Source organism: Larus michahellis, chromosome 13 (assembly GCF_964199755.1).
Source record: "Larus michahellis chromosome 13, bLarMic1.1, whole genome shotgun sequence".
Lineage (NCBI taxonomy): Eukaryota > Metazoa > Chordata > Aves > Charadriiformes > Laridae > Larus > Larus michahellis.
Genome location: NC_133908.1, coordinates 9,183,845 through 9,197,887, shown reverse-complemented (window position 1 = coordinate 9,197,887; position 14,043 = coordinate 9,183,845). Strand labels below are relative to the sequence as shown.

The window sequence follows — 14,043 nt, the reverse complement described above, 5'->3', positions numbered from 1 at the left end:
TTACTTCCAGCAACACTGATAACTTTTAGCATTTCTACAGGGCATTCTTGCCAGGACTTTCTCCTCTGAAGAGTGTGTATCACCCAGAATGCTGTGATATACACATTTATATAACCCATAAAGCAGCATAAGACTTGATGAGTCTGTAATTTGCTTTTTTTGTTTGTCTGTTTAGACAACATTTGTTCTTAAATGTGAATTCAATGCTCTCTCCAAGCAGGCTATTTAAGAACATATGGGATATATGTGAACTTGAATTACACACAGAGCACATCAAAACATCAATGTTCCCAGTGGCAAAAACAGTTGACCTAAATAGAGTGCCATCATAAACAGTTCTAATTTAATGACAGAAACAGGGAACATTTTGATCTGTGATGTTTCTCTATTCAATGCATCAATCAATTTATTTTTCATTCCATACATTCACACTTACTAAATGCGCCCTCTTGAGTCAGTTATGAAGGCCAGAATGCTGCTAAAGCGTCTTCCACTTCCTGAACACTTGAACACACACTAGTTATTGAAAGCCAGCGCACCAAAACGAACCGACGCTTCATTTCATTGGGAAAAGCTCCATCAGCCTTATAACCCACCATTTGCCTGAATTCTAGACTTCAGTGACCTGCCAATGACTTACATTGTTCAGAAAACATTATTCAGAAACTACCATGAAAATGATATCATTTCAGGTATTGTGGAAATAAATTCTGAATGTATAATGCCTGTTCTCTTTTTACATAAAAACACTAGCCCATATATACTCAGATGAGCACGAAAACAAGTTAGTGCCCAGTGTCGTAGCACACCTAACGACACAAAATCTTTTCAGAAGTATGCCACTCCAGCAATGCAACTTTGTTCCTCTTATGCAGAGTACTAAAACTAAAGCATGTAAGTTATGTACAATTTTAGTTTTATTGCGTGGATTTCAAGGTAGCCAGCATCATACCTACCCCTTTCCGGAGTCAAATTTCAGCAACTACATTGTGAAGAAATGAGCAGTAGTTTTATCTGTGCTACATAACAGAATGCATAAACACTCCTCCGGCCCCATTTGCTTGGATAAAGTTGGCCTGTTTTTCAGGCCAGCTCTCAAGGGTGAAAAAGAATAAATTATTGTAGGCAGGTTTTCTCCTTCAGGGCTGAGCCCTAACTCTGTTAGAATTCTGCTCCAACCTCCACATCCAAAGTTGTAGTTTCACACTTCCTGAATAATAAAATGTAATCTAAACTGCACAATCTATCCTCAACCTCATTGTGTATGGTAAAAAAACCACAACCGACAATAAAAAACCCCAAAACAAAAAACAAACAGAAAAACCCAAGTAATTCCCTCAGAAACCTCTTATGCAAGAAGGAAAAGACAAGGTTTGTTAACATACAAGGTATGCTACAAAGATTGCATACTGTTAAAATTGTTAAAAGTGGGAGGGTACCCTTAAAGCAAGTTTTTGATCCTACTGAGGCTGTGATATTAAATTAGTAGCACAGGCATCCAGCAGTGTGGCATTTTGCCTTTCACTGGATTTAATATATTTGAAGAAACAAACGGCCATAGTATGACAAATTCTGACACTACAATAGTAAGAGGTAATTCTATTACTAACTTAGTGGCTAATGTGTCAAAGGTTGACATTTTACCTTTATATTTTAAATTGCTTTTACCACGTTTTTCAATGTACCCCAAGCTCCTCACTATCGTACAAGACAAACATTACCTATAATAAAGCATTATTAACTGCATAGTTCTTCACTTCGTGACAGTAAGAGCGCTAACACTTTTACTGCCACCAATGTACTAAGCCTTCACTGCATTAATGCTGCATGCTATTCCTGTGTCAGCTAGAATATAAAACTGCCTAAAGTAAGACTTTATATGCCTCATGAAATAAAGAGTAAAGGCAATGTGTAAACAACAATAAAGAGAACAGAAACACATTAGGCAAGGGAGAAATTCTAGACAGATGGATGAATAAAATTAAGTGATGCTATGATACACATGGCTTCCTCCTATCATAAAGTATTATTACTCTGCCTTTTTATATAAAAACAATTTAAATTCCTCAGCAACAGGAAATTTAAGGTCTGCTTTGATACCAGGTGCTACACAAAAAATGCATAGCCATCTCTAAATTTTAGTTATTTGCACTGTCTCAGGGACTTCACCAAACCTCCTTTGGTTTGGTAATTCAGCAGTGGGCTACTCTGTGACACACGCACGTCAGAGATACCAAAGCATGCAGCTACCACTGTTTTGCACGCTTTGAGGCTGGGCTTTCATCAGAGCCTATGTGAGTTACAGCTCTTCTGATATGAATGAGGTTGCCGAGCAACTCACTTAAGCCCTGTAGAAATCCCAGATTGGAGTTTTATTTTTAGCTAAATGTAACCTTGTAAAGTGGCTGGTTCATGATGTTTCTTCCACCACAACAGGCACAAAAAAGCATTCAAGAAAAATGCTTATTATTAAAACAGTTTTTATATCAGGACCAGAATAGCTGAGACTATTCCATGTGCACTTTTATCCACTCTGCAGTCCGATTTCTTTAACAAATGAATACATGAGCTCTGTGCTTATGATGTTACCTGGTCATATTGCAGTGCTTTGTGGGACACACTTGCATACTGAAGGCTCAGGCGATTCTTTTCTTGCACAGCATCCTTTAGTTCATTTTCCTGAAACACAAGTGAAGAGTGTTATAGACCATTTATCTCCATTACAGTACATCCTATTAAGTACTTAAGGAAGCAATGTTTTTGCGTTATTTGGTATTAACAAACTATTAAGAGCAATATCAGGCACGGAGCCAAAGGCAGTGAAGGTGCAGAAGCAGCAGATTAGCTTGCAATTACAGTTGGCTCTATCATAAACCCACATGTTTTCAGTAGATGATCTGATTAAAGATGTGTAGGCAAAAAAAGATGACCTGACTTGACAGGCCTGGCGCCTATAAAAATAATAATAATAAAAAAAAAATCTCCCCGTGGATGCAACAAAGAGCTCTAACCTGGATGCCTCACTTACAGCTGGGAACATAAAGAGACTTGGCCCCCAGAAAAAAAGTAATGCTATCAAACTTAGGTCTTCAGAAGGCATTTTGAGGGCAAAAAAACAACAACTGGAATGTATAGTCATGTAGAAATTCTTATATTCACATATTTCACTTCACTTACATTGTGCATCTACTTATGATATATGTATATATACACATTCTAATACAAACATTTTTAGAATCTGGGTAGAGCATCTATGTACAACAGCGGAGGCAAATCAGAAATGCAGATGGAAGTCAAAAGGTAAGTAACCTACGAGTAAAGATCAGTGTATTAACTACAGCCTCAGGATTGTATTTTTATTTACTTAGACAGCACTATAAAGAGGAGAAAAAGGAAAAATAAATAAAACTCAAATATACAGTCAAAGGTCAAACTAGAGAGGTAGAAATGCTTTGTCAGGTCACACAAATCAAATCACATGTAGCTGAGGAAAAAACACCAGCATCCTGCTTTCTGACAGTTGCTTTTTTGCACAACCTCACAAAGGTAGTTCTCGGAGATTAAATCTTAAATGCAATTCCTTATGAAAGTTCCAATCAGTCATGCTGCCAATCTGTAACCTTTCCATCCTACAGTGTGCATTACACATTATCTTCTGAAAACATTGGTTTTATGTGCCAAAAACTATACTAAGGTGGGCAAAACTGGGCCCACTTTTGAGTGATTTCAAATAATTTATGATTTTGCACCATTAAAATGCACACTATTAGCAGATTTCTCTACTAATTCTGTTGAGGTCTTAAGAAAAACTGTTCAAGTAATGCATTATCAAAATTTCTCTTTAAAATTCTCAGTATGAAAAAAATTAAATTGAAATTTTTTTATTTACTGATGTAAGCCCTAAAAAAGGATTTTAAAGATTCTGATATTTAAATGTTTTTCATACTACTTGAACCAAAAAAACTTGCTATTTTAAGCATATCTTTAAATCGATTTCAAAACTCTCTGCACACAAGATCCATGTTTTGAATAGAAAACTAGCGTTTTCAATGAACAAAAGTTACTGAACTGTTTATCTAAATTGTTTCCTAAGCCTCATTACCTGAGCATCAGAACTAATGAGGCTTACAGATTTCTGCCTTGGCTACTTGACTGATATCTAAGAAGGTGTGACATGCAAATCTGCTCGAAACTAACCGCTGAGTTCAAAATGTATAGGGTCAGCTAAACAGAGAGTATGAGTATGTGAATTATTTTTTCCATAGAAAATGAGAATCAAATGTCAGTTTTATAAAACATTTCACATATAAAAGTCCATTTGGAGTAACAGTGATTTTAACATATCAATTAATTCCAGAGAAGATACTGCATTCCTGCCCACACCTGGAATGCCAGTATGATAGTTAAATTTGAACATAAAAAAGGATAGTGAAAATTATTTCAGCTTAAGTAATGACACGTTACAGCCCCATCATTGTACAAGATCAGAACATCGCATCATCTGTGGGAAGACGCTCTTTTGACTAAGCATTAAGTGTTACTGCACTGAACTAAACTAAGACGACAAACTGCAGAATATTCAGTCTCCTGACTGCAGATACACCTATCACCTTGCACATAAGCAGCTCAGCAATTATAATTTCTCAAGTCTGTTAAATCTGTTGTTCAGGGTGCAATTAAAAGTGGCAGTCAGGCTCTGTGAGATGCTAGACAGTTCTGAGGACCAAAACGAGAAGAATTTCTTCGCTCACATTGCATTTTCGAAGGTGTGAATTAAATCAGTAAATATTTTTATAATATCAACAAACTGCACAGAACAGTTCCTTGGATATGCAAATAAATCCCTGCATCCTGTTAATTGCTGAAAGTCACTTGTAAAGCATCATCTGTCTACTCTGCACTTTACAAGGTGAAAAGAAGCCACACTACCAGCACTGAAACCCTTACAACTGCAGGCTTTTGTCAAGCCAGATTTGACATGGACTTTAATGTATCAATCTGCGTGTTACAAATCAATACTGCTCCGCTGACTTTAGTGGGGAACAAGCCACAAGGAGTTACCAGGTTTTAATAATGTTATTAAAAGGAATTCAAGCAGAAATGGAGGGGAGTGGAGAGGAGTAATTGATGGCAATCTAGGCCAGCATCTTTCACACCCTACTTAAATTCTCCAGAAAGGAAAACAGTTTACAAGAGATAGCACAGCAACTGGGCTGACTGTTAGTCCTACCTGAAGAAAACACATTTTTATCATGTTATTTGCAAGGATAAATGAAAGTAGGGCAGTAACCGTCCCGGTTTCATTGGTCCATAGTTATAAGCCTATTTCTTTTCACTAATATCTCTGTTCATCCTAATGGCTCTCAGTATTTTTTCACGTTTGCCAGGATAAAGCACCACCTATGATCCCAACCCAACTAAATCCACGAAGATCAAGAATCACCTGCAACTGTAGCAGGCATTACTGGCACACTTCTAGCCTGAAAAATACACAGATAGAAACCCAGCAACTAAAACTCAGGTGCAAAGTTTCCATTTGCAGTACTCGCAATAAGGATATAATGCATTTGTATATATTATCAGTATGCTTGGAAGTGACATAAATGCATGTTCACTTACAATATTTAGATTGCTTGCTCTCAGAAAATGCATTAAGGAACAAATAATAAATAACTCATCACAGGTCTCAGAGCAATAACATGGTAAAAGCCAGAAACTGAACCAAAGTCTTGTAAATTTTAGCCAAGTTCCTTCACTGGGCTATGTCTCCTGGAAATGATCCAAGTCATAATTACTGTCAACTCAGAAATTCCCACAATATTAGTTTCAATCATTCGCTGACTTGAGTCATCTCTCAAAAACAATGAAGCCTTACAACAAGGGCTCTGACGGAATAATTCTGGTAGATCCAGCTGCAGTTGTTTAGCTCCTGCACAGTAGATCAGTCACGTCCCTGACAGTAACCTGGGAGGTGGTCAACTGAAGCGGCACACCCTGCTGCCCCGAGGGGAACACAAGCTCCTTTCTGTCTAGTGTACATGAATAATACTTCAACAAGCTTCTCTCTCAAAACTCCTCATGACCAGTTTCTCTAGTATTGAACGTTTCCAAATGCTAACTTACTTAGAGAAACACACTTAGAGTACTCGTTACACATTTCCTCACCATCTCCTCTTCTCTTGAGGCTGTGAAATACCACCTGGATTTTTGCAAATGATAGTTACGCATCATTGCAGTTTGTGATTTTCTGTCTAATGCATTGACTTCAGTGATTTGGTCCCTTAACAATATCAACTTCAATATTTTCCAGATCAGTTAAATATAAACTTCCAACAAAAAAGATCAAAGTTAATCCCAGCTACTCTGGAGCTAAATTCCACCAAATAGGCAATTCATACGTTAAAAAAAAAGAATTGAAGTCATGTAGAGGAAAATGACATTTTTACTGTTTTCTTCCAGGTACAAACCATAAAACTCAAATGTTTAGTACAAATTCTTACTGGCCCACAGTCAGTCTCCGAAAGTTGCCAGTTCATGGCTGCTCTTCTCAGAAGTCCTGTCATACCACCATGGTGAAAACACCCATTAGACTGGGGCCAGAACGGCACACAAAAGGGTGTTTTTCATCTGGCGAGGAATTCAACACATTTGATACTCATTTTACTATGTTGTGAGTTGTTTTCATTAGGATTTTATGGTTGGATCCTGAAAGAGCTTTGAAACTTGAAAAACATTTTAAGGGAGACAGATGCCTTTTGAAAATCCCAGCTATATTTCTTCTCGCACAAGAAAGCTATGCTTCCTTAAGATGCTATACTGAAATAAATAAGAGTATTTTTCCATTCTCTCTCCTTTACTTGGCAGCTAGCACTGAATACATTAACAACAGGGCAACACTTCTCACTTCAGCTCTTCCAACTGCCAATTCCAAACAGAACCTCCAAGTCAACAGAAAGAAGAGGTCAGCAAATACATAGGGCAGCCATCACAAATGACAGACTTACTGGCAGTAGGCTGGATATGTGCTTCGTGCCTCCAGCTTGCCAGTGAATGCTAGGGATTCTCCGCTACAGCCTTCCTCACTCTCAATTTAATAATGCTGCTGAATTCTAAAGGGAACACGCAAAGAGGCATCACTCTGTTATTGCTTGGACCTAAGAGGAGATTTTGTGGGATTTCACAATTTATTTTGAAGCTTGACACGATTCAGATTTTTAAAGTTCTTGAAAATAAACCAGTACTGGTCCAAAAAACAAACCTGTGGAAAGCATCACTCTTCCCTCATACTTTCCAGTATTTCATACAAATAGCTTTTGGCTTCTTTTTACAAATTTAATGAGAGTTTTGTCCTTTTTTCCCCTGTTGCCCTCTCCTCTGTTCTTCATTTATTCACTGTACGTAACATTTCTGACAATTTAATAGTGCCTAAAAAGCAACGTTTTACTAGAGTCAGATGAGGTCTACTATTTAACCTATGCAAATCAATCCACTGCAGCTGTTAATAAAGACAAGTAGAGTGAAGATTAAGAACTTATCAAGCCAGTTAGTCCAAGACAAAGTACAAAGGCAAATGCTGACTAAATGTTAGCAGACTACTGCTAGTGGAAGTGGAAAGGAAGCAGTAATTCATATTTCCAAAAAAGCTTCTCGCCAGTCTCCAGAGTCTTGACATTGGGTTTCAACTATTAGTTGAACAGTCTGTCACCTCCTTTCTAATAATGTTGCTACACAATACCCATTTAAAAAAATCAAGGGCTTGAAGCAATTTAATTACTAGTCTAGCATGCATCCACAAATTTTACAGAGAAATGAATGCGGAAAACTAATGATAAGGAAAGAAACAATAGAAGCTGTACATAGAACTATTTTACCTTCCCCCAGAAAAAAATGAAAGTATTGTTACATATTAGCATCAACTTAACAGAACAAACCAATCCAAACTTTGTCTAATGTATGTAAGCAGAAGTTGCATAAACCTTAGATTGCTCCTGCTTAAGCTTTATTCCCCAGTTAAATACAAGAAGCATAAACCATACTTACGTATATTACATATGTGGTGGTGTCAATCACTCTGTGTTCATGTCAGCACCATAAGTAGCATAATTTGCAAAAAGAATCTGCAATGTCTTTAGCATGTCAGACAAAATTCCAAACAGCAAGGATATTTCCTGTTGGATATTAGGAATGCTTCAGGCATTCTCAGTTCAGACAGGCATTTTGATTTAAGAAAACAACACTAAGGATGATCTTTTCAGAATCTGCGAAGTAAACTGAATCAGAAAAACACCAGCTCTCCCAAATGTATATAAACACAAGCAGTCCTGCAGTGTGCCATTTTTAAGGGGTGCTCAGAGCACTACATGGATTTAAAGTCTCACACGCCAGTACATACTTCACAAAAGATGAGACAATTAATAAAGAAACATCCATGAAAAACTAAAAATAAAATACATTAAAATTAAATTGTGTTACCTTATATATAAGTTGCATCTTTTTAAGTGCAGAAATGAAGGCAAAAATATGTGTTCGTAACAGAGCAAAAGTAGAAATTCTCCTACCGATATGAGGACTGACTGAAAAAATTCATGGTAGGAGGATGACTTCTGTGGATTTAATACAATCTGACACCACTGTCTGGGTAACAAGGTTCTACATTGCCTGGAGAAAGGCATCTGTTGCCCTGTGTGCTAGTTTGCTCATCCATCAATTATTTTTGTTTTAAAAAAATGTTATACACTATTCATTTATTTGTAGCTCTTTTTCTTTGAGACTTGTTTTTGCCAGTAACCTGGAATGACTGTATTAGAACACTCTGATTATAATCCCCTGTGATAGTTCTCTACTTTGATGGTACATGAATAGAATTAATCCAAGAGAAAAGTGAAACCTCTGGTCCACAGGTACTTAAAGAAAAAGGAAAAATGAAGAATCTTCTGATCTTTTCTCATGTATTTTTTGCCCTGGAAATGACTCATTTCCAAGGTCAGGTTCATCACCACCAATTTATTTTATTCTTCTTGCAGGAGCTAGATTTTAAAGGCAAAGATGACTCATCCTGAATAGCACACAGTAGAACTATTTAAGAACCTCAATATGGACAAGCTAACAGAGCTAGGCTGAGAGGCACAGCCTGTACAACAAACTGCCATTAAAACCTTTCTGATTTTCTCCTTGTAATTAGCATGTGGATGATGTAAGAAAAATACAGGCTCTCCTGCGTAATTCTAACCACTATATAATATAGCGCTGAGGAAAGTGGAATCAGAAGCAAGCAGAGAAAAACAGCTTTCAATAGGGATGCTGCCGTTCTGTTAGTTAATGTTCTGACACCACTTCCATTATATCTGACAGCTTTGGATGCGGCATCCCAGTAAGATAAAGGTGGGATGAAAGAAAGCACTGAAAGATGCTGAATGTACCCTCCCTGTCCCATGGAGGGTAGAGTTCTATCCAGTACTGGCTACCACAGTTATCAACTTTGACAGATAGAAAGTTGCACTTTTAATAAATTACATGGGAAATTATTAAATGCAATGAAAAATAATCAAAGACTTTTTTTTTTGAGGTGTTTTACTATTTCCATTTGATTCTTCCTCTCAATTGTCATGATGAAGTATGTGTTAGCAAGTAGTACAGGAAAGTAGTCTGACATTTTATGATGTTAACATTTAAAAACCAAGGAATTTTACAAAGAACATTAACAGGCATACATAAGTTTTTCTATGCCACTGTTAAGATAAAGGAAAATCTACTCAGAAATGCTGCATTTTAAATAAAATCACTTCACAATTCAATTTTCTTCATTTTAAAAATAGGAACTTTTCCATGCAAATTATACTTTGTTCTAACAAAGGAAAACAAATGCAGCTTTACCCCTCTAATCAGTAGGCTGAATTTAGCATAAGAAACACTATATAAAAATAGCACTTCTTTAAAAGCACTACTAAATAAGGAACGCAGGAACTGTAGCAGTTTATTGGACTTGGAAATCACAAGTGTCTTGGCACTACAGCGACCAGGACCAGATGTCATGGAGGAAGCACAAAAAATGCATGGTTTTATTTTTCACTTCAATAAGATTCTTAAGATAACAAGCTTTGGGCTACCAACTCATTTCATTTGCATTCATTTTGTGTTGTCCTTTGGAGTGTTCGCTTTTCATGCAACTATTTCTCAGAATTTGTCCACACAATCTTTTCTATGGCCTCAAATACGTCACCCCCATAAGAACACTGATTTATATGATAAGGTACTCACTGCCGTGTTTTGCAGTATCGGAGAGGAAAAGGACAGATCAATATCAGATTCACCTGAACTTCTGGAAGATTCCCCTATTTTAGAATGACAGGGAACCATATTTGATTTATTGCTGCTCAGACTATGGCCATCACTGAAAATCATTTATCACCCTCTCCATTTTATTTTCTTCCCCTATGGTGCATAATTTGAACACGACAAGACCTTCTTATCTCTTTTAATAATGAAAATGGGTAAAGTGATAACTTTAGATATATCTAAGTCCAACAGTTTTATTATAGCATCCATAGTTCTGAATAAACAACACAACAGACATTCTAGCTGCAGCTGTTTATAGCGAATTACCAAATATGCAAGTTCTCTTCAAGACATTGCTTTTGGACTTTATACCTACCATGGCTGAAGGAAGCAATCATGAAGACAGTAAAAAAGCAGACATTCCCCACGATAACATTATTTAGTATTGGCTATTATGTTTGTATTTTATGACACCTTGCTTCCTCCATGAGGTACATGGAATGCATCCACTAGACTCTATACTCAGAAGCAAAAGACCAAATGTCTTTCCACACTTCATTACTTTTTTTTCTTGTTAAATTGTGTAGAAAGTATCAAACACAATCCCAACAAGCAAAGACAGGAATTGTATGTTTTCAGTACCATCTTTTAAAACCTTCTCAGCATTTACAGTGAAATGTTATTATTGGACAACTGCTTAATTCCTGAAAGACAAAATCATACATAATCTTGTTGTCGAAAAGTAGTATACAAATGTACAGCTGATAACTGAAGAATCAATTGTAATTTTAGGGCTATCAACCTCAAAGAAAAATAAGGGGTAAGGGAGAGGTCAATTCTCATCATAATGAGTTATTGATGTATGTTAACACCGTAATACGTTCAGACTAAGGCTGTTCCAATAACTAAAATTATGCAATACTGATAATGCTTTCATCAGTGACCATATAAAAACAGAGCTGTTCCTAATTTAGCCACCCAGAGCACCTATACAACGTGCTTTAGCTTTTGTTCAGGCTACCCTCCTGAAGATACCCCCTCACCTCAAGTTAGCCAAACTACTACTTGGTATTTCCTTTAAAAAACGAGCACACTTGTGTTCCACCTTTCAACCAACATCCAGCTGCTGGGAACATAAACATAGCCAAAGATACAGTAAAAATATATTTCTGAAGCTTTTAGTAGTGAATTAAACTTAATATTACAGCAGCGTTTTCCCTCAGTCAGTATTGGAAAGTTAATCAATTTGATTTGTGGACTGAAGCAAAATCAATATTTATTCAGGGGGTTTTCTTTCAATTACTTTTACACTCACTTCTCAACACAGTAAATTAATCCATGTATCTGAGAGAGAGAGGGTCTAATTCCCATTTACAGTTCTAGTTCCTTCAGGGACAACATAGACCCAAGGGAAAGAAAAAAATACTATCTTAAATTCTCCACTGCTAAGGGAGAAAGGGGTGAACAAAGTCCCTGGTCTTGTAGTAAGGCACAAAGGAAACACAGCATGGCTTAAACATAAACTCCACTTGAATGCCGGTATCAAGCTGGCACTGTCTGAAGGGGATATTCCCTACTGCCCCCTTAACAAATATTTTCTTTTTATTTTACCCTCATACTACGTATTTTTTGTTTTACATCTCCAATTGGTAGTAAATTGTTCTTTTGCCTTGAGTCCAGCGGATGTATTAAAGATCTATCTTATTTATGTAGGTCAATCCAAATGCCACCAAATATTTAAAAGTAATTAAAATGCGTAGTGTGGTTTTAGTGGTTTTTGCACATACGTGAATTTCCACTCACACTTTGTGATAATGCAAGGAGCTTGCATCCACATTTTCCACTTACTTCGATTTCACTAGTGGCAGAACAAACAAAATACATCAGCTAAAAAACATGAACAAAGTTGTTCTGATCACCACTGGAGCTCATTAGGGATGAGGCTGCAACAGAAAGCATCTATTCAATTATGTACTGAGGCATTAAGGTTTCCATTTGCTGACCGACAGAACATACACAGAAGACTGGTGAATGGCGACGTGAACTTGGAGATCCCTTGTCAGAATGCCTTATAGGATCTTCTAAAGATCATGTACGGTAGTATTTGTCTAACAAACCAGTTGCAGATACTTTTATACAAGAATAGTTCATGGAGAGATCTTGTCAACTTTGATTAAATTCTCAAGTTCTTTGTGCCATTTCTTATAATAGAAATTTCTTATTTTTACTGAAATAGAGCAAGCCATTTCTTGTTCTGTTTCACTGATAATTAAAATGCAATTAGTTAGATCAGCTTTCACAAATATTTCTCAAAAAGCTTTCCTTTTTGTCATGCACAGAGGAGAGAACAGCAAAGATCAACTGTTGTCATGGTAACATCATGCCCCAGCAGGTGAAAAGCTCAGTCCTGTGGCACTAAAAAAGGATGGAATGTACTGAACCTAGGTGTAACATCAACTAAAGCTCAACAAGCTAAATGTTTTTCATAGATTGGCATATTTTTTAAGAAACACACTTAGAGAGGCAAATATTTTTAAAAAAAGAGTGTGAACTCTGGTGTCATTAGTAATTATTCAATTGTCTCAGAGTAATTTTATTAGGCAGAAATTTATATTGCTATGTTCCATAATTTTGGAAATCTCAATGCAAAGTTTAGCACAATTTTTAAAAATTATAAGTGACTTGAAAACAAGGTATTTTTTCATTTCAAGACAGATATGAGAGAAATATGGTGAATAACTTTAAGGGTTAAATGCCAGAAGCATCATTCAAAAACAGCTCTTCATGCTCCACAAGTTCTGTTTTCAGAACAGATAATATTACAGCCTTCAAGTAAGACTGTACAATCAATTTTTCATCTTCTGTTAAGCAAAAATGGTATATATGAACACTAAACAAATTTATGAGTTAACCAAGACAAAGTATTATGGGCCACTGCTTTCCCTGCATGATTTTTTAAGAAAAGCTTTTCAAACTGCACATTGGTCCTTCTGTGGTCCAACGAAATCTTCCTTAAGATTATCTACAAGTAAGTGCCCACCTCAATACACTTCATTCCCATTTACAGAGATTGGAACAACGCTTTGCATTCCTTCCTCAGGAGAACAAACATCTGGGTAAGTCAGGAAGCCTTTTCATCTGCAGGGCTCAAACAATGGGAAATCACCATGTATCATATTCTATTAATCAAAGCTGTTTTCAAGCCGTTTTAAGCACAATATGAAAACTAGGAAAAAAATGGAACTTTATGTGATTTCTTACATAACCCAACATTGAATCTGAAAGGGCTACATCGTTTGTTCTAAACAACACAGATATCATTTTCTCCATCCATTCAGCAAAATGTAACAACTTTAACAAAGCTTAATAGTTTTACTATGTGTGTATTTACAGGTGTGAAAACTTACAATTTTTCTAAGGATTCTCAGGAAAAAAACATCACAAAACAATGAGTTTAAGCCGTCTGTCAGTCAGAATTTGAAATTTATTCATTACTCACAGTCCTCGGACAAGCAATGAGTGAACTGTGCATTCATCCTTCCTAAGTGCCAAAAAAGAGAAGACAGCACTATCACCTCGCAAAAGCAATGCCATTTCTTTTCCTTCTGTTCAATATAATCTAAAGTCCTATTCCAAGGACATGAAGCAGAAATACAATAGCTAGACAATACTTGAATTCACCAAAAACTATTTTTTCAATTAATATGTCATTATTTTATTACTCGAACTTTAGTTCAAGCTTGAATATCAGTAATGTACCAAACTTCA

The 14,043-nt window shown here is 36.4% G+C and overlaps 2 protein-coding genes across 17 annotated transcripts in view; both read right to left on the bottom strand.

Moving 5' to 3' along the window:
* LOC141750572 (uncharacterized) overlaps positions 1 to 14,043 on the bottom strand; it is a 104,732-nt gene that overhangs the window by 2,796 nt on the left and 87,893 nt on the right. The window contains exon 6 of the mRNA XM_074605925.1: positions 2,590 to 2,679. Coding sequence (XP_074462026.1) covers positions 2,590 to 2,679 — 90 coding nt within the window. The remainder of the gene's footprint in view (positions 1 to 2,589; positions 2,680 to 14,043) is intronic.
* Positions 1 to 14,043, bottom strand: part of RIMBP2 (RIMS binding protein 2) — a 147,931-nt gene that overhangs the window by 65,907 nt on the left and 67,981 nt on the right. For all 16 annotated transcript variants that reach the window (XM_074607008.1, XM_074607009.1, XM_074607011.1 and 13 more), the window contains exon 3: positions 2,590 to 2,679. The gene's annotated coding sequence lies outside the window, so the exon portion shown is untranslated. The remainder of the gene's footprint in view (positions 1 to 2,589; positions 2,680 to 14,043) is intronic.